Here is a 21,988-nt window from a genome sequence, read left to right as displayed (position 1 = left end):
TTGAATTTGAAAATATTGTTGAATTTGAATACGGTAAATTGTTCATTTTGAAAATATTGTTGAATTTGAATACAGTAAATTGTTGAATTTGAATAAATTTATTGTACCATACATGAAACACGTAAAAAAAACCCTTTTCGTGAGTTCAATAATTCTTTTTTACAATGTGTTTCCCTGGACACAATGGCGAGGAACGCAATGGAGCTTGAAAGGTAAGATGCGCGTCCCGCTTCTCACCTGCCCCACCTGCCACCCCCAAATTGCATCCCTAAAGGGGGCAGGTGGCTAAGGAAGGGGCAGGAGCCCTGCCATGCCCGGCCAGAGGGGGAGAAGAGATGGCAAGGGGAGCCACGTCTCGCTCCATATGTCTCGCTTCTCTCCCACCCCACCTGCCAGAAACAAATCTTTCTGAGATTCATTGTGCTACCACTGTCGCCTTGTGGAACAGGACTCTGCAAGGCTTGTGCCATTGCACACAAGAACGGCAGCACTGCTGCGAAGTTCGACATACCGGCAGGACGCCAGCTGTGCCAGTATGATGAAGCTGGCGGCGGTGCTGCAGTTTGTGCGTGCAACGGCACAACAAGCCTTGCAGAGTCCTGCTCCACGAGGCAGCGGCGGTGGCGGAATACGTCAGGGAAACAGCGGCCAGCTGCTTGGCTGGCACGAAGAACGGAGGGGAGGCGACAGCAGCGATGGGACATCCAGTTCCACACTCGCTGCTGCCTCCTCCACCCCCAAAACAATAAGCCACCACCACTACCCCGATAATAAGGCCAAGCCCTTATTCCGGGGTTCAAAAGAAAATAAAACCCTATCTTATTTTTGGGAAAACACAGTAGGACTCCTACCAGAAACTTATTTTTAGGTCTTTATAATTTTTTGTCTAAATTAGTTAAATGTAAAAGCTGGTACTTCAAAGGTGATTTTGGATTGGATCCAGTATATGTTTTCTCCAAATAAGCTTGTTTTATCCATGAGTGTTGTCTGATGTGGCAGAAGTCCATTGATATAAAGGGAGGAATTTATCTGTGCAATAATATGCTATGATCCATTCTTCCATATGCTCTACAGCAACAAGATAGAAATATTTGGAGTTGCAAACTAAGGAAAAAAAGCTTTCTCCAATTTCGTGAACCTTGAGTTAATCCTACTAGAGGAATTGAGACAGATCAAGCTATTATATTATATTTTTGCTATAATCTTGCACCAGTAATTCATACATCATACTTCTACTTTGAAGTAACTTAAGTTTCAACTTAGTGATTGATTTCTACTGCATATTCCAAAAGATAACATCAGTTAATTTATATCATACAGCATAACAAAATTTCAGGCATTTAATACATCAATACAAAAATATTTAATAATGTGACTGATAACTAAAATTACAAATGAAATATATTTTAAGTGCTGCTGGGATTGTAAAGTCATAAATTACAAACTCAATTAGTTGACATAGTTTAAATAAACAAGCAGAAATGTTAAATAGTCCACCTAAGAATGTGTCTATTTATAGAAGGTGAAAGGTTATCCATTCCATAGTTAAAAGAACAACAATACTTTGGATGTTCATTGCGGTTGTAGTTTTGTCATGAAGATTAAAATCTATCCATTTTCTGTAGCTAATTGTACGTGTATAGAGACCTGGATAATCATCTTGATTACAGCCACTGGAAAAACTGGTGATACCTATCAGATAGTATTTGGATACATTTGGGAAATAGCACATCAAAGGTCCACCACTATCTTCCTGGAATAGAAAAAATGTTCATGTTATTCTGAAGCTCTGAAATACTACATAGGAATCTTCCGCTTGGTTCAGATAGAGTTGTGATGTCGAACCTATGGCATGCATGCCCGAAGTGGCACACAGCCATGTCACCTGGCACGCGTGACTTCACCCGTTCCTCTTCTGGGTTTCTGGCATGCATATGTGCACGACAATCAGCTGGCGTTTTTGCATGTGGCAGTGCTGAAAACTAGAAGAACTGGTCTTCCGTTTTCCTGCGTGAGCATGCACTCTGGCCAGCTGATCGATGCCGAAAAGGTTCACCATCACTGAGATAGAGTGTTATTTACACAGGACTTCAGCTAACAAAAAATACATTTAAAAAAAATTCAATTATTTATTCAATTTCAAAATATTGATACAATTTTGTTGGCATATTACACATTTATCATAGACTACAAAACTTATGAAAATTATGTTAAAAAACAATATAGGGGCTATGAAAAAAGTGCTTAAGAAAAAAATATGTACAGAAAAATTAAAAATCCTACAAACACGAACACTTCAAAAAACATTAAAAAGTAGATAAAAAATCCATGAAAATACAAAATTTTCATGTCAGAAGTTCCTCTGCATTCAATATTTTCAAACTTAATTTTATATGAATACAAAGGGTTACCAATAAGTTTTAAAACAGTGAATTGAACCTATATAAGACTATAAGAAATAAGAGTATTTGATCCCGTCTGTGTTCAATACAAAACCAATTCAAGGCTGAGAGTTGAGTCCTCCACTTACAGCAATTTGTTTAGTGACCATTCAGTTAAAGCGGCACTGAAAAAAGTGGCTTATGACTGTTTTTCACACTTTCAACCACTGCATCATCCCCATGGCCACACGATCAACATTTAGATACTTGCCAACTGACTCACTCATTTACAAAAGTTGCAGTATCTGAGAAGCAAAGTCAAGGGGGAAGTCAGATTCATTTAACAAAGTGAAACAACAGTGCTTCACTTAACAAATGCAGCAAGAAAGGTCGTAAAATGGGGCAAAATTCACTTAACAAATGTCTCACTTAGCACCAGAAATGTTGGCCTCAATTGCGGTCATAAGTCAAGAGCTACCTATAGTTAATTTAAAAGAACAAATTACTTTGAGATGTTCCTTATTAAATAAAGTTCTTTAAAAAATACATGAATTCATAAATTCTTTTAATTTATCTACTCATTATTCAATTTAAGGCACTGCAAAATACCAAATGACACTATATATTATACAATTAAAACTTATAAAAAAAATTTTATTTTACCATACAGCTATTTGTTGGTGAGGCAGCACAAATCATATCAGTTGATAATCTTTCTTTATACCGTTCATATTTATTACAGACATATAGTGGAATAGTAATTACTTGAGCTTCTTGTAATACAGTTTGAATTTTGCCTGTAAAGAAAACACAAAATATGTTCAGCATTCTTTCCAAAAGAGTTTCCAAAAGAGCAGTAAAAAAATTGTACCTTTAAAACTAACAAGTCTGTTATGGAATAAGTGTTCAAAGACTTCAGTTACCCCACTGAATGCTAGGCAATGTGCATTACAAAAAGGTCAAAAGCTACTTACCAGAAGGTAATTATCACTATTTACATTTATTTTACTTCATTTTTCTTAATCATGCTTACTATTCTACAAACAGCATATATAGACACAAACTCTTTTCTAAGGACATAATTTGGAATATCAGATAGAGTGAACTGCAGTTCATAAGAACTAGTACCATCATAAAGTTGTTAAATCTTTAAATGCTACAGATTCCCTGTTGCTAATTGTATAGTAAGACAAGCGCAAGCCTTGTGAAAAATACAGAATATTGGCAGCTTTAGATCCAGTGCTATTTTCTAAGCAGAATGTCCTAAGCCTTCAAATCATTAGATGACGAAAAAAGGCATTTTTTCACCCATCCAATTTTTTCTCTGGAACCCCCACCTACGTACATTGTAGTCATTAAAATAAATGAAACATAATAATTAAAAAATATTAAAAATATCCAGGTAATTTCCATATAAGATTATTTCATCCTTCAATTTAGCAATATATTTCAAATGTTATAAAAACATATGATAATCTCATTTTTAGAAAAATAAAAATAAAATTTGGCTTCCAGGAGAGGAATGGTTGACTGAAGACATTTTTGCAGAAGCAGAATTGACAACTGTAGCAAAGAATGAAGAACTGGTGAGTACAATAGACCTGCTCCTGTCTTCTCTGTGAAGGAGAAGATAGGAGATCACCCACATATATTCCAGACAACTGCTCCTCTTATCTTGCAGGTGTGACCAATGGAAGAGGATAGGAATAGCCATCTTGATTGCAACTGCGGTCAGCACCTTTTAAAGGACACTACTAACCTCATTTTCTATTCTCTTTCCAAAATTGCTTTTTAATTACTTTTAAACTTATAAATTGGATTTTAATGGGATGTTTTTAATTGTGGGCCAAAGTATTTAATCTGGTTTTAAATTCTTTTTAAGTTTTATATTTATGTATTTGATCTTGGCTGTTCACTGCCCTGAGTCCTTCGGGAGAAGGGCGGTATATAAATATAATTAATAAAATAAATAAATAAAATAAACTATTAAGAGACCTTTGGACTGATAAGTTTGAAAACACCAGGTGAGTTTGCTTCAATCCTGAATGAAAGATTTTAATTGTATAAGTTTAAAAATTTAAGGAATTTGTAATAAACAGCAAAAACTAAATAAGACTGATCTCAGAAGTTATAAATGAACAAGGGGGCAGATAAATTGGGAATATAGAAACATATTAAGATTTTGGAATTAATTATAAAGAACCAAGAACCCATGGGAAATAGATATTTTCTAGTTTTGCGAGACATAATAAGTAATTTTACGTTTTTAAAAACTGGACACTAGAGGGAACTAAAGATTCTAGGCAGAGGGGGAAAAACCACAAGCCTACCTTTTGTGTCAATTAAAATGATGCAAAACATAACATTCAAAATATTAACAGAGACTCTTGAAGAATAGAACCAGAGTTTAATAGCCACAATATCAATAGTGTCAGTCATGTGTCTGCCTCTATGTTTAAAAAATGAAATTGAAGAAATGCAAAACAAATTTTATCTAACAAGTTAGAGCTGATACTGAAAGTGGATTTGTAAATGACAGGCCAAAAGAATAACTTGGAAAAGGATTTCTCACTGGTTATACAAAAGAAACTGATTGTATTTTAAAAATCAAAAGGGAAATACAAATGATGAACCAAGTGACTTAAATATTTTTTTGTTACTGAATTTAAAAAACAAGTATGTAAAAGATCTAAAGCATTCTTTGTGATGAAATAAAAAGAATTGAAGAAAAATCAAATCTTAAGACAATGTTTGAATGAAGATTAAGACTGTTAGAAATAAAAGAAAGGAATATAATGTTGGTTAATTGGAATCTTAGTGGAGGTGGAGAATCACTAAATTTGTTTATACCTGTGATGAAGTTTGAGAGTTACTTCTTTACATATTTTGTCTTCCTTTCCTCTTTTTTCCCCTTTCCCTTTATTTTTTACTCTTTTTATTCTATTTTCTTTCTCTAAATATAGTTTTATTAACTTTATAATAAAAATTCATGTTTTTAATCTTGACTCTGTTCCTTAACAGCAAGAGTGTTAGTTTAATTCCATCTACATAAAATTAGTTTCTTTCCCAAGAAACAGGCTTGATAATGCCAAAGCCTTTAAAAATATTGAATGTTATATTTTAGGAGTACAACTTTAATATCACATTTACATCTTTAACTATGTTCCCTCTGGACTTGTGTTAAGTAATGCTCTAATTTGAAACCAAAAGGCAACTGTCAAGCCTGAATTTGATTGGGATGTGGGATTGTTTGTATCCTTGGTTACTCTGACATGAATTTAGTTTGTGAAGATGATATATCTAAATAAATTTGTTCTTTGAGGAAATGCAATGCCTCGGAGTTCGATTTGTAATGGATGCATTACTTGGAACCTGATAGCAACTATAGCCTATAGCTGTGATGCGAACCTATGGCACATGCACGTGTGCTGTCGCTGGCTGTTCTTTGAATACACCGGCCAGCTGACCTTCGGGTTTCCAGCACTCCGGCATGCGCAGGCATTTTGGTTTGGGCACTCAGTGCCGAAAAGGTTTGCCATCACTGGCCTAAATCAAAGTACATTTCACCAACTACAGGTTATTCTGTTAATAATGTTACTGAATGCTATTATTAAAAAGATAAGAATTAATACAAACTAGAAAAAGAAAAATAGAAAGGGAAAAAAGAAAAAAAAATAGAAAATGGAAAAAAAATAATATAGCTAAAAAAAGAAAAATATAGAATTTACTTCCCCTTGAAGCAAGTATAAACTATTTTAGTAACTTACCACCTTCCTGTAAAATTCAACAAGTTTTCTTCTCCCCATATCTCGTTATCTTCCACCAAATCTTGAGTGTCTCATCATTGAGTTCTGATGAGCAAAAGTCCATTTTTAACCTTGATCAAATAAATTAACTTTATATTCCTTCCCTTTACTTATAACAATCCCCTGAAATAATAGTCCTAGAACTTTATTTTGCTTCATTCTTTCTTTATTCCTTCTCATAAAATTCTTCAAACTTTAACAAGTTTCTTTTGTAAATCCAATATAAAAAAGTTATCCAGGTTTTTTGGTTTGTTAATTTGTATGGCAGTATAGCAGTCAGTTTAATTTGTATTTACAGTATAGCATCTCCTTCCATACCATTCCTGTAGCCAATGATTTTTAAATCCACTTTCAAATCAATCTCAGTCATAGCCAATAAAACATCTCCTCTTCCATACCATTTTTCCAAACGCTATCTATATAGGTAGCCCTTGATTTACAACAATTCATTTAGTGATCATTCGAAGTTACAATGGCACTGAAAAAGTAAACTTATGATCATTTTTAGATTTATCACTGTTGCAACATCACATGATCAAAATTTGGGTGCTTGGCAACTGGCATATATTTATAACAGTTGCACTGTCCCAGGGTCATGTGAACATCATTTGTGACCTTCCCAGTCAGTTTCCGACAAGCAAAGTCAATGGGGAAAGTCAGATTCGCTTAACAACAGCATCATTCATTTAACAACTGCAGTGATTCACCTGTGCAAAAATTGTAAAATGGGGCAAAATTCATTTCACTGCCTTGCTTAGCAACAGAGCTTTTGGCTCAATTGTGGTCATAAGTTGAGGTCTATCTGTAATGCCAGGCACTCTTAAAATCAACTTCTGGATTCATCCTTCAATACATCCAATATTAAAGTATTTTGTTCCATTCAGATTTAAGTGTTCTTGTCCTTTAGTTCCTTCTGGTTCTCTCTAGTGTCCAACCTTCAAAATCACCTCTCATTATATCCATATATCCATACAAAAACAACAGCATTTTCCCATGAGAAGGATTCTTAAAATTAGTTTAAAAATTTTATTTCAAAACAATTTGGACTCTTAGTTCATTTATAACTTCTAAAAATCCACATTCTAATCATCCTTTTGCAGGTTATTATCCAAAGGTTTTTTTTAACTACTTATATTTGTATTTAAATCTTCTGCTAAGGAGTGAAGAAAACTCACTTCAGTGTAGAAAAACTTGCCTTTCTTTAGGTTCTTAATATCTGAAAAACAGTTAATAAGCAATTTCCGAAAGTGATTAAGAAAGGAAATCTGGTATCTTTTGAAAAAGTGCCAGCTTGGGCGAAGATGACAAACCCTCATCTCCCAAAGCTTTAAACCTGCTGGAGATTGTTGGCTGGTGATCTCCTTGCAAGAAGCAATTGTCTGGAGCATATGTGGACATTCCAAAGTGCTCTCTTGTTCAGAGAGGAAACCTGAACAGCCTGTCCCTTCACCAGCTCTTCATTCCATTGCAGTCATCAGCTCCGCTCTCAGTGTACCAGTGTACTCAGTAGATTCAATTCACCATTTTTTCCCCAGAAGTCTTAAGTCTACTAATCTTCTCTTTACCTAGAAAACAACAGATTGATCTGTTCAGCTGACTATATGGGACATGTGATAATTTCTTGATGTTGATTATATCAGGAAACCAGAACAAAATAGTGAGACTCGTGATTCCTGGGGCAATTTATTTAAAACAAATATGCCTGAAAAAGATGCATGCATAAGAGCATCTCAAGAACTTGTCAACAAATATTTAATATAATGGAAAGGAACATTATTAAATACATATGATTTAATGTAGATTATATGAAAATTATTCATTCTCCTGGGTTTTCTTTCTTAGCCTATAATTTTATACTCCATAACATTTCATAGCCCTAATATGAAAGCACTCATATCAATTTGCTTGAATCATTGGCCAAAAGAAAAGTTGCTTCACATCTATAATATGAAGTAATTCAGCAGATAATGAAATTTAATTTAGTTTGATGTGTAGGCAAAGGCTGAAAGTTATATTAATAATGCAGACAGACAAGGATGGAGATTCAGGGATTTTAATGTCAGCAGCAGGAGTAATTTGTTTTCTACTGGTCTCCTGCTCCCATATGCACCTCTGAACTGCCCTGAAGGACTAAGAATCAGCCAATCCCTCCTAGCGATGGCATCACATGCTTTCTTGTAGGCTGAAAGGAAGCATAGCTCCCAACCCCTTAAATACTGCCCAATTCTGTTCTCCATAGCAGCGGTCACCAACTGGTGGTCCGTGGACCACTGGTGGTCCGGGAGAAAATGTTGGTGGTCTGCAGAAAAATTATTTGCATTTTTTTATATTGCACTAAATCAGAGCTCCTGGGCCGGATACATGCAATGAACATTTGTGTTGCTGCAGAGAGTCTTCCCCTTCGGGGTCTTTTTGTACAGATTGGAGGGGGCAGAAATTCCAACTTGGGGTCTGCTTCAGCCTCCTGGTGCGAAGCTTTGGGTGAAGGCTGGAGGGAAGTGCCGCTGGTGGCAAGGAGCTGGAGGGCCTTGTTTCAGTGGGACTGCATCATGGCCTGGAACTGGCTGACCTTCTCAGCCCGCTGAGCCTCCAGGCGCCAGTACCTGGCCTTGCACTCCTGCAGGTCTTCCTTCTGCTTGGAAAGCATATGAGGTGCTTCTGCTGAGCTTCCTTCTTGGTCAGATCCAATTTGAACTGAGCCAGCTGTTTTGCCAACTCTTTCTCGTGGTGGCTGCTTAGCTCCAACAACTGCTTCCTGTTGGAGCCCTAAGGAGCCTGGGCAGGGAGGCGAGGAGTGGCTGGCAGGAGAGGGGTGAGTAGAGGCCGGTGAGGCCAGGGGTGAAATGTAAAATTTGTTACTACCAGTTCTGTGGGCGTGGCTTGGTGGTGGTGGGTATAATGTAACTGGGTGGGTGTGGCCAACTTTTTTTTTTAAAAAAAAAAACTTTTCAAAGCATTTTTTCTAATGCTTTGAAAATTCTCTGCCAATCAGGCAACTCAGCTGGGATCGTCAGAGAGGCTTTTTAAAAAACGCCTCTCTGCTAATCAGGCAACTCAGCTGGCATCATCAGAGACTTTTCAAAGCATTTTTTTTTAACCACCTCTTCGGCCAAGAGGTTGCAGAAAAAAATGCTTTGAAAAGCCTCTGACAATCCCAGCTGAGCCACGCGATCATCAGAGGCTTTTTTTTTTTAACTTTTAAAAGCATTTTTTCGTCGGAAGAGGTTTTAGAAAAAATGCTTTTAAAAGTAAAAAAAAAAAAGCCTCTGATGATCATGCGGCTCAGCTGGGCATGGTGGGGGGAGGGGGGTTTGCAAGGATTTTTGCTACCAGTTCTCCGAACCACCTGCCGCCATCACTACCGGATCAGGCGATCCGGTCCGAACCGGGAGCATTTCACCCCTGGGTAAGGCGCCCCTTGATGTGAGTGACATCAAGTTGACCACATCCACCCAGTCACATCCTGAGTAGCCGCACCCACTCAGCTGGTCATTAGGCAGATCATATTAGTGGTCTGGGATTTAAAATTATGAATTTAGTGTCCCTGCTCCATAGTACCGTAAGTTAAATTACTTGAATTAAAATATGAAAGCTTTCTGAGTTCATGAAATGTTATCTGTAGAAAGATTAAATAATTACCTTTTTTCTTTCTGTTTTCCCATCCACTTATGTAACATGGATTCTTATCAGTCACTAGATGAGAATTCTGAGGTAAGCAGATAGGCTGAATATATTTATTGTACTCAACAAGCTTCACAAGTTTAAACATTGCAATGTCATTTTCATAGCTGTCCCACTTGAAACCAGAATGGATAATGATACTTTTCACCCGACGACTTATGGTGTGAGAATGAGGTTTATAAAGATGATGTAAACCAATCACAACTCTCCAATATTCTGGGTTCCTAGGACAATAAAATCGTTTGTAGAATTAATGAGACTCAATGGCTGCTTTATATAATTTTAGAGCTATGCAATCTTAAAATCTGTAGTACTGTAGTTCTAATTTAGTTCAAGAATTCTATCAAGTAAGAAAACTTGTAATTTTATCAAGGGGATACCTTAAATAAAAATAGCAACATAGGCAGGGGTGAAATCCAGCAGGTTCTGACAGGTTCTGGAGAACCAGTAGTGGAAATTTTGAGTAGTTTAGAGAACCGGTAGCGGAAATTTTGAGTAGTTCGGAGAACCAGCAAATGCCACCTCTGGCTGAGCCCAGAGTGGAGTGGGAATGGAGATTTTCAATATCCCTTCCCCAACAGTGGGGAGGGAATGGAGATTCTGCAGTATCCTTCCCCTGCCACGCCCACCAAGCCATGATCACCAAGCCACATCACGCCCACCAAGCCATGCCCACAGAAGTAGTAGTAAAAAAAATTGGATTTCATCACTGAATATAGGTACTATTCTCTGCCATTAGGATTTTATTTTATTATGACAATTATTCTTTGAAATTCTTAAGTGTTCAATTTGGAAACTGGAATACAGAAACAAGAGATACAAATACCATACAATATCTTTTTGTTCTGAAAGATAAATCTGTATATATGTGCATTACCACATGGATACAGGAGATAACAGCTCTAAATGGATTGGGGGAAGGAATCTATTACGAGTCCCCAAACAGATGCATTTAAGAAACTTAAAAGCAAATAACTGAGGACAATACAATAATTCTCTTCTATTGTTTTTCCAGCTATTTAAGGTATGATACATTAATTCACAGGTAGTTACTATACTGCTAGCAAGATTACTAACTACTGATAGTTCTCTCCTCCATGAATTTATTCATTCATCCCCATTTTAAAATCATCTGGATTAATTATTACTATCATATCTGATGGCAGTAAATTCTTATATTTTAATTATAAATTGTATGAAAAATTTATTTTGGTACTAAAACCCACTGCATTTAATTTCAATAGAAGAACCTACTTGTTGCCCATTTTTCATATTATGTATGAATTCATGCATAGCATATCTTTACTCTCTAGCTGCATATCTCTTCAGATCGTATCTTCCTTTACATAACATTGCTCCAAGCCAGGCCTGTCAAAATGGCTGCCCGCCCAGATGTGTCATGCACAGGCCACGCCTACCCTGGCTCCACAGACAAAAAACATTGTGATATGTCATGATACATCACATGTCACAATTGAGTTTGACATCCGTGCTCTAAGCCAAGAATCCTTCCTCCAAAGGAGCTACATTTTTCCATTTTTACTATTCAATAGTATGCTTTTTGAAGCATAGTGAATAACAGTATTCAAAATGAAGGTTCACTGTAAATTTATATAAGGAAAATACTATATTGGTAGTGTAACTGGCAACAAACCTTAGACAATCACCAAGATTTATTTTACAGTAAACACATATTGCATAGAAAGAAAGATGCTGATTTTTGTACTCATTTCCATCTAGATTCCAGGCCAGCAAGTTTTAAAAATCCTCAAATAGAGGAATTGACATTAGCCAAATAAAATATCACTATAAAATAGTAGATAAGAGTGCTGTATAGCAGGAAAGTCAGTGTGCTGGTATTCTTATTTTAAGCAAAAAGATTCAGTAATAGAAATTGGCCATTCTAGAAAATAAAGAAGCCAGTAAAGCAAGTATTTTTTTCTGAAAGCAAAATATTTCAGAAAATTCTTAGAAAATAGCCACCTTTATGCACAGCTGCATAATTATACAATCATCTGGTCCAATTAGTAACTTTGTACTTGATGGTTAGTTTGCCCTTCATTGAATAGTTACAATATATCCAGTCCCCCCCCTTTTTTTAAAGAAAAAAGGATAGTTCAGACAAAAAATGGATCTCCTAGAAAGTATCATTCAAGATAGTATGCTTTTTTTCTACTTTCATATCTATTAGACACTTCTTTATCTGAAAAATCTCTCAGCTTGTATATATTATTTTTAAAGTGTTTTTAAAAATAATATATACAAGCTTTTAAGTTTTAAAAGAGAGCATTTAAAAGAAGTAGCTTAAATGGACCCTTTCATCAATGCCATTTTAATGGCTAAAACGTTAACATCCTCTTTTCAGTGGCTTATCAATTCTGAAATCAATGAGCAGTTGAGTCACGTGATGATAGATTTTAAACTTTTCACAGACACGTGATATTTTATCTATTTCTAAGTATAATTTAGTCAATTATTTGGTACAGAAGTAATATTGTCTTAGGAAATGTCTTCTTGGCTCCTCCGGTCTTGTAACAAAAAGCAGTTTAACAAAAAAAATAATGTACATCTTTTATTCAAGTGAGAAGGAAGGACTCACACAGGGACCTCCTGTTCCTAAGTGGGACTGTGTATAATAGACTTCATAGGATGTTGTTTTTTTTCCTCTGTCTATAAAGTTTACTATTGCTAATGTTTGTGTGGGCATAGGTATATAATATTCTTTACAGAAAAAATAATGAAATAATTGGAGCCCTTAAAGGTTTTTTCTTTTGCTTTTCTGAAGGGTGATATCTAATATGGGTTTTAAGTGTGGTGTTAAACAATTTAGATTATCTTTAGACTGATGCATGATGGCAAGATGCATGCTACCTATCTTTTCAACAGCAACAGCTTTGTGATAGCCAAAAATGAATAAGATACTTATGACACTGAATTCTAAAGTTCTCTTCATAACTTTAAACCAGTCACTAAATGCCTGGATCACCATCACATGACCCTGAGGATACTGTGACTATCATAAATATGAGGACCAGTCATTGACTATCACTTGTTCCGATCCTAAGTTGGAATGGTGCTGCACTAATGGTCCTTAAGTGAGAACCACCTGTAGAACACAAGCAGGATGGTATTTTGGTAATACAAGTCACAGCTAATATAATTGGTTTATTCATTTCTATTTATTTATTTGTACGATTTTATAACCGCCCATCTTAATAAATAATCCTGGGCGATTTACAATTCAATGACTATATTATTCCTAAAAGAGTAAGTGGAAAATTGGTTAATGGTGCTTGGAAACATCTTGCTTCTCCAGATAGATTAGGAAAAAAAGTAATGCTTAAGGTAACATTTTTACTCTGACAATAATTAAATATATTAAGATGTGGATTTAATTGACATGGTCTGAAAGCCAAAAATTCCAAAGCTAAATTTTCCTCTTTTTATAGTTCCTTTTAAATTGCTTTTGAAAAATATGGCATAGGAAAGAAAGCAAAATAATTTCCTAAAGAATTTTAAGACCTCAGACTACTTCAGTAGTTCAGAAAATTCTTCTACTGAAGTCAGAAACAAAGATCAAAGCATTCCAAATTTCCAGATATAAAATTTGTCCCTACCTTAAAGGAGCAGAAATAATCTTTGCAATCTCCTGTACTCCCACTGACTCATGGCCTTTCCTCACTTGCACTTAATCATAGAATGAACTTTACAGAGGAGGATTTTTTTTGTCATGCCATTATGATTTTGCCTTCATCTCATCTCCAATTCAGATCTGAAGCTGACTCAAAACATCCTCAGTTCTGGTTTTAAAGCAGTTCTTCCCTTAAACGGGAAACCAGCCAGGAGAGTTTTACTTTGGGAACTTGGCTCTGAAAATGGGATCAGTCCAATTAAGAGACAGCACACACAGTGTAGGTATCATATGAATGGGGACTCCCATGTCCACTCCACAACCTATTTTCCTGCTTGTAATTTATTTATCAGGACTACTTTTAATCATCAGTTTAAGGCTCCTTCAGAAGAAAGCTAAATCCATGTTTAAATAGGCTAGTTAAGAGCTAGGAAGTGTGGGGAAAAAACATGCCATGAAGGGGAGGGAGCTGTAATGGGTCACTCCACCTGTCTTTATAAACTCGGCTCCACCAAAATTCAGATCCCCTTTTCACAACTTTATTAACCCCTGTTGATTAATAGCAATAGCTCTTAGACCGCTTATCCCGCCTATACTTATACCGCTCCATAGTGCTATACAGCACTCTTTGAGCTATTTACATCATTATATTGCCCCCAACAATCTGTATCCTCATTTTACCAACCACAGAAAGATGGAAGCTGAGTCAACCTTGAGCTGGTCAGGATCAAACTTGAGGCTGTGGCAGAGTTAGCCTGCAATACTGCTTTCTAACCACAGGTGGAACCTGTGGAAAGCTTTGAGTGAATCTTGAAAGAGGGTGATCTAGAAACCTAGAGCCCCAGCTCAGACTCCCAAACCTAGCACATTTAAGGACTGGGGATTGGCAGATGCTCTCCCACAAGCCTCTGATATTTGGTGGGAAGGAAGAGAAACAATGCTGTAGGAATACACCAATCTCATACTTTAACTCATATTACATAAAAACACCACCATTTGGTGGCATCATATCATTGCAAGGATAGCAATGAACAGCTATCCCTAACAACAGAAATTTCATCCTAGCTTAGTTTTCTGCCAAGTGACAAACTGGTGAACAGCATTTTAACTATCAAGGAAAAGAGATAAAGAAATTCTTTAGCTGACTTCCGGTTTGGCGTCACAGCGAGACAGCTGGGGAAATAACGGGCTCTGATGAGCGCCGTGAAAACCCCGACTGCCGAACCACTGCCGATGGGTCTTCAGACTGGAACCGTCCTGTAGGGATGGGGAAGAAAGAGAGGCACCTCGGACGACCAAGAGGAACAGGCAAGTTCCTCGGAGGTCAGAGGGAACTCTCTGTGAGTTGGCGGCGGGGGATGGCAGCCATGGCAGCTGCCACGAAGCTGCGACAACCGGGCTAAGTATAGAGCTGGAGAGAAGGAAGAAATGGAATGGAGTTTTTTTGAAGCTGGGTGAGTGACAGCCAACTCAGGCTTGAATAACAACAAGAGAAACATCTTACAACTATAAGACCCCTAATGCGTAATAGCAGCTAAGAAGCATGGGGGCAAAGAGGATTTTGAAATGTAATTTGGAAAAGACAAAAACCCAATTGAAAATTGATTTCTGAACAAACTAATTGGAAACTTTAAACAATTAGACATGGTCAAAGGATTGGAAAGAAATAAAGAGAACCTTTTTTTCTCTTTCTTTTTTAAATGGCAAGAAAAATAAAAAGAATGGATAATAAGCTTTAAGAAGAAAAAAAGGATGTATAAATAAAAGGGGAAAAAAGAAAAAAGAAGTGAGAAGAGCTATTTAAATTTGAACTGGACTTTAAATATTTGATATTTTTAAATTGAAAAAGAAAAAAGAGAAGTCAAGTAAGATCGTGATGTAATGGAAACAAAATGGATACTTATTAAGCAATTGGAAATTGTGGATTGCAGAGAGACACCATCTGGAGTAAAAAGGAACATTGCAACTTGGTTGTTTTGGAAAATTGTGAACTTCACAGACAATAACCATGGGAATTTGTGAAGGAGGATTTTCTTGTCTAAAAGAGGCTTGACTTTTGGAGGAATAAAAAAAGAAATAGAAGGGAATACAATGGAACTTTTATAATTGGAGCAATTATTTGATTTGGAGAATGAAAATAAAAGAAATAACTATAATATTGCACAGGAACCTCACACAGCCACAAAAAGCCCCCAAAAAACAACTATCACACTTTACACACACACAACACAACACAACTGGCTCACTCACAATGTAAAAGCAGCTGTGCTAGAACCAAAATGGCCCCTGCAACAAGCAGGAACCTCACACAGCCACAAAAAGCCCAAAAAAATAACTTTCACACTTTACACACACAAAATTCCACATTCAGCTTTGTGAGATTTTGTGTGTTTGTGTAGTTAGAGTGAAACACTACAGAAACACACTAAATCTCAGAAAGCTGCACAAATAGTGTTTTTTTTTTTTTTTTTAATATGAAAGCTAAATTTAAAACTTCCTAAACTTTAAATGGCTAGGTCTAAAAAAGAACTAAAAAAACCTCCAATTAACTTTTTTTTTAAAGCTCCCAAAGGGGAAAAAAACTTACCCAACAGAACAGGGGTCTCCAACCTTGGCAACTTTAAGACTTGTAGACTTCAACTCCCAGAATTCCTCAGCCAGCTTTGTTTTGCTGGCTGAGGAATTCTGGGAGTTGAAGTCCACAACTCCCTGCCTGCTTGATTGCAGGCAGGGAGTGGCTTGCTGATGGAATGGATTCAGGCAAGCGAAGTGAGGCAAGCATTGCGACTAGCAGCTAAGGTAAGCAAGCTGGAGGGGGAAAACGTTTTTCCTTTTACATGGCTCTGGCGATCCAAGCTGAGTTGCCTGATTAGCAGGCAACTCAGCTGGGATCGTCAGAGCTTGGATCGACAGAGCCATGTAAAAGGAAAAAAGTTTTTTCCTTTTACATGGCTCTGGCGATCCCAGCTGAGTTGTCTGATTAGCAGGCAACTCAGCTGGGATCGTCAGAGCTTGGATCGTCAGAGCCATTTAAGGCTCATCAGAGCCTTTCGGGCTGGTCTGCCTGGTTACAGGAGAACGACACCCGGCGTATAAGACGACCCCCGACTTTTGAGAAAATTTTCATGTGTTAAAAATTCGTCTTATATGCCGGAAAATACGGTAAATGGTATGGTTTGCTAGATAGGATTTAGGATAATTGGGAAATTGTGTTAAAGAGCATTATTTGAACTAAGAACTATGTTTAAATGTTAAATTGCTATATTTCTAAAATTAAAAAGATAAGATTTAAATTTGATAAAGTAATAATGGAATAAAGATTTAATGAGCATAATGAAACATAAATATGAATTGTATTGTTAATAGTGAGGATTTAGGGTAAGAATTGTTGTATTATGAGTTATTAATTGAATTAAGAATTGAGGTGGGTTAATAGAAGGGTTATTGTTTTGATTAAGTAAATATATGTTAAATTTTTTAAAGATGGTATTAGTTGTATATGTGATCTAAGATTTAGAAATAAGTGCTATGGCAAAATAGAATAGATAAAATTTTGTTAAAAGATTTTGTTAAAAATTGAACTAAGTGATGACCGGATCAAAGCTCTGTTCCGAAAGGATGTAATTTGTATGTTTGGAAAAAAATAAAAAAACTTTTTGCAAAAAAAAAAAAAAAGAAATTCTTTAGCTGTTGCCCTCTCCTAAAATATGTTCTGCGTGCATTAAAAGCTGCTGAATCTAACAAAATAACAGAGTTGGAAGGGACCTTGGAAGTCTTGTAGTCCAACCCCCTGCTGAAGCCCACCCCTATACCATCTAGTTTTTATCTAACTTGATTTTATCTAGTTTGATTAAAAAAAACTAAACAAGTGTTGTTAAGGCTGAAGATATACTAAAACACTTTTTCCAAATCTCTCCTTGCAGATATAATTCCAAAATTCAATCAGTTATTTAAAATCTTCAATCTGTACAGAAAAAGATTTAGAAATTAAAGATACATACACCCATTTCTTAATGCAACGTGCTACTGTCAGTACCGAGTTGTTATTAATTAAAGATCCGCCACATACATGCTGATATCGACCTGATGGAACACGATAAATCTGAAGACTAACTTGCCATGGCCATGCTCCAAGCTGAGCAACATGTCCACCTAAAGACTGAGTCTCTGCTGTTATGTTAACTATTGCAGGCCTTGCTCCACATCCTGGAAATCAAAATGTAGTTATATTGTTAATTTTCAGTTATTCTAAAATATCTCAAAAATCAATACCAACATTTAAAACATACATAAAGTAATAACCAACGAGCCTTTTTAAAATTTATCTGGGTAGGAAATATTTGCTGTTATTGGACCAGATACTGTTAGAAGATTAATGATTCTGAAATACCACTAGCTTTTATTATTAGAAGAGTTGTCCAACTTAATCATTTGAATTGAAGCAGCAGTAAATTCAAGTCAATTTGGCTAATACTTTGATCTGCTTCAGTCAGTGGGATCAGCAGTAAAGAGATTTGGAGCTGTAATCCAAAACATCTGCAGGTGTTTAAATGCCTAATTCTAAACTCACAGGAAGTCCACAATTGATGCCTCAGTAAAACAAACTGCGAAAGTAATTGATTTTAATCTCATGATACTATTCCTACATGCTGATCAGAATAGAGTAATTGTACTTCCTTGTAATATCGTTACAAAAATTTTGTTAGGCTAAAAAAATTGCACAAAGTTATCTAGTGAAATTGGTAAATCAGTGATGTTTAGATTCCAAATCTTCCCAGTTCCACATTATACTGGTCTACATATTTTTATTTTGGCTGCAAAACAGTATCTAACAACAATGGAATGGGAGCCACTTTGGTATAGTAGTTAAGGCATCAGGCTAGACACTGGGAGACTGTGAGTTCTAGTCCACCTTGAGCACAATGTCAACTGGGTGGTCTTAGCCAGTCACTTTCTCTCAGTCCTAATAAGGAGGCAATGGCAAACCATTTCTGAAAAATCCTGCCAAGAAAACTGCATGGATTTATCCAATCTGAAATACTTACAAGATTCTCATAAGAGTATTTGTATTTATTTATATTCCGCCTTTATATATTAGACACCAGGCAAAAGTTGTAACAGCCCTTTTATTTAGAATTGCTACCGACAACCCAAGCTGCTTTCAACAGCTCCAATTAATGTGAAAAGTCAAACCTACAATACTAGCAACAATACTTCTTCCATAATAAAAACAGCTGTAATGCAATGCTGATAAGACATAGGTCCAAAGCAATTATATGAATCAACGTCCTTCAAGCCTGAAAACTAACAAATTGAATGTGGCCAAAGAAGCTTCTCAGAATTTCCTACAGGAGCACCAACAACAGATTTAGGGGGCCGAGAGATAAAGAAAGTAACTGGGAAAACAGCTGGGCCCTTATATTCGGGACTGGATCTCAATGAAACGCATCGACAATTGTGGAAACAGCAGCACCCACGCCCAGGTAACTTGCTCATTTCAAAAGTGAAGAGGTTTACACGCCCACAACCTAATTGCTGTACCGTCGAGAAAGTTCGTAGGGAAGGAAACCTCCGCATTGTCGGAACGCAACTTTGCGCAGACATCCTCGCGGACTAGTCACCGAGAGTAAAGGCCTGAGGCAACCCCCACTTTCGCCCCTATTTATGCAATCGTCGATGGGCCTTTCGAGAGCCACCACTGTCGCAAAAATGGCAGGAGGGTAGCCCAGGGGAAGCCCCCTTTTCGGGAACGCTCGCAACCTCTCCCGCCGAGGAGACGTTTCCGACAACGGCCTTGGCCCTTGCGCGCCCTCGGCGAAGGATTCCCGCGCGCTCCGGTGACAGTGTCCCCCCACTCAACCTTGATCTATTGGGCTACCCAGTCCTGAGCAACACGTTGGCTCACCGTCGGAAAGATTCAGGGGGGGCAGGGCTTTGGGCGCGGCTTCCCTGAACAGCACAAGCAAAGCCCAAAAGGAAAAGGCGACGGGGCAAAAATTGCGGCTCATCGTCCGTCCAGGGAGCAAAATGGCGGCCGACTTCGCGTGCGTTCTCCCTCAGCCGGGGCCCGCTAAGGGTCAGGCGACAAGCGGCGCGAGAACGACGGTTCTCCTCGTGAGCCTCGCGGGGAACCCACTCGCGAAGGCGTTGCCCTGGCGCAAATCGAGGCACAGCCCCCGAGAGGAGGAAGGCGGGGACTTGCTTTCAAGCGGTCATTGAACCCACCCGACTAAAATAACCGCTGGCTGAATCGGGGACTCCGGGCCCACCTCATCACCATATGGGCCCCTTGGCTACTCTCATCCTGACTGGCAGACACCACCTGCTTACCTTCCAAAGTAATGGGGGACACAGAAAAACCTTGTGGCGAGATGGGCGGCAAATAAATTTAATACATAAATAAAACATTTAATAACTAAATATAAAAACAGCTCTTAAATCCTCTTTGATGCCCTTCGATGTTGTCCGACTGACGGGAACATTGCCACTTCTTAATACAGCAATGAGTGACTTATACTTGTCACGACCATCTTAGAAAGGAGCAGAAGAAAACATTGCCGATATATTATCAAGAGAAAATATATTCGGGACTCATTCCGTTCAAGGTTTCCCCCCCCCCCCTTCCCAAAGTATATTTCCTAGTAAAGACGAGCTAAAGGGAACGACTCCCATGCAAATCACGATCCTTTGGATGCAAAACAGATACTGGTTGCTTGAATGGTATGACAGGTAAAAATGTTAAACCATGTGTTGCCACGAAATTTTGGCACTCCGAGTTTGGTGTGAAGATGGTAAGAATTTGATCCCAGAATTTGAGAGGGAAACATTTACTGTTGCACAAATGCTTCTTTGCTACCTAAAATTAGGAAACAGTAATTAAGACAAAGCAAAAAGCATTTATTGAGGAGAGTCAAATGTTTGTATAAGGTACAGGAAGAAACTATACATTCAGTGTATTTGATATTTCAGAAAGCAAGCAATAAAACAATGAAAGACATTGATTACTTGTGATATTTGAACAATAAAACATTGATTCTAGATTACATTCCACAAGTGGCAAATTTATGGATTGCATTATGACTTCCTTTTTCAAAGTGTACTTTCTGAAAAGGTGTTCAAGGACTTTGAGAATATACTATTGTTTATTGCTGAAAAGACAAGTTTTCCTGTACCTATACCAAAAGAAATAGCCTTGGCTAAGAAAAAAAAAGAACATGTTTTTCTGAAGTTAGAAGAGGCCTAGACTGCAATGTTAAAATCACCTTTTAAAAGGTTGATAATGAACTCAAGTTCCAGATAACAAATGGAAGACTAAGATTTGTTATTTGAAATTGCTCTGACAGGCTATTGATGGTAATCTCTTCTAATGAAGGGTTCTTGGACATCAGGTCCTGCAGGGACTCTTAAGTTATTTTTAGATCACATTGAGCCAAGCTCTGATAAAAGCAAGAAGGTTTTTATATATAAAACTGACTTAATGAGCTATTGGTGCTAGACATAGATAGATTAAATGGATTGGACTGGCCAGACCAACTGGATCATCCCCACTCCTGACCCACTCCGCAGCCTTCTGGGAGAACAATTCATTCCTATTGTTTACCACACACTTCTGAAATGCCTCTTTCTACTGCATTCAGCTCGTTTCTCTTGATATATTTAATTCATAATATCATAACAACATGAACAGACACTCTTAACCATAGCTACTTTCAATTATATCCTTTTGGATTACTTACAAGGGTTAGACAAAGGAGTGTTTCACTATTTTCTCTCCTCCTTAAATAAGTTTCTAGTTAATATTAACAGGAAAGAACGCTTGAGCCCACGGCCACTCCAATTTTATCCCATGCATGCTCACATTGTTTTTGCAAGCTAGTAGAGGTCCAAAACCTATTCTGCAAGCCAAGATAAATTTGTCCATACCCCACCAGCTAGAAGGCACATAACATGCGATATATTGATAAAGTCAAAATGTGCCTTAAAACATAGCAAAGTGTGACTGAAATATTTTCACTTTCTATCTCTTTGGATTATTAGTTTTTCACTCTCTCCCCCTTTACTCAGTTTTTTCCATTTGTTTAGCCTCCTATACATTGTTTTTCCTATATGTAATATTTAGAGCAAAATCCCATGTTTGGGACTGAAAGTATCAATTGTTAGGTTAAGATCACAATCCTGCATCAACTTATGAAATACATTTAAGAGAGCTGTCTTCTCGTCCCTTCACATAATTTCTCTGGTATCTGATCTCCAGGTACCATTTCAATTATTTGGAGAATTGATGATGATTCCACATATCAGTAAGTTTGTTTATTATTTTGCCAAAAAATTACATTGCTGTGCTCAAGAAGATGATGTTTAAGGCTTTAGATTGCACCCATTTTATCAATTTATACATATTTATTATTTATATTTCATATTTTTAAACCACCCATCTGCCTCAGAGGGGCTCTTTGTATATAGAACATTTATATTTTATTGCATATATT

General features: G+C 37.1%; 1 protein-coding gene across 1 annotated transcript; it reads right to left on the bottom strand.

Annotated features, from left to right (window-relative positions):
* Positions 1 to 1,513: 1,513 nt before the first annotated feature.
* On the bottom strand, positions 1,514 to 19,507 carry LOC139310649 (transmembrane protease serine 12-like). Its single transcript, XM_070934847.1, has 5 exons — positions 19,405 to 19,507; positions 17,501 to 17,705; positions 9,827 to 10,092; positions 3,045 to 3,178; positions 1,514 to 1,753 (listed from the first exon to the last, which is right to left on the bottom strand). Exons 1-5 carry the CDS (start codon positions 19,505 to 19,507, stop codon positions 1,514 to 1,516), a joined length of 948 nt encoding a protein of 315 aa, XP_070790948.1.
* Between the last annotated feature and the right edge of the window lie 2,481 nt (positions 19,508 to 21,988).

Source organism: Pituophis catenifer, unplaced genomic scaffold (assembly GCF_029215685.1).
Source record: "Pituophis catenifer annectens isolate HBS135680 unplaced genomic scaffold, rPitCat1.0.hap2 SCAF_2, whole genome shotgun sequence".
NCBI lineage: Eukaryota > Metazoa > Chordata > Lepidosauria > Squamata > Colubridae > Pituophis > Pituophis catenifer.
Note: the sequence above shows the minus strand (reverse complement) of the source record. Positions and strands in the feature narration are given on the sequence as shown.

Bases quoted from the DNA above. Each gene is read 5' to 3' on its own strand.
- LOC139310649 (XM_070934847.1), bottom strand. From the start codon at position 19,507: ATGAGCCGCAATTTTTGCCCCGTCGCCTTTTCCTTTTGGGCTTTGCTT. The intron at 17,706-19,404 runs GTGAGCCAACGT...TTTGATTTCCAG, and splicing joins CCCCCTGAATCTTTCCGACG to GATGTGGAGCAAGGCCTGCA. The intron at 1,754-3,044 runs GTAAAATAAAAT...TTTCTATTCCAG, and splicing joins CACCAACAAATAGCTGTATG to GAAGATAGTGGTGGACCTTT.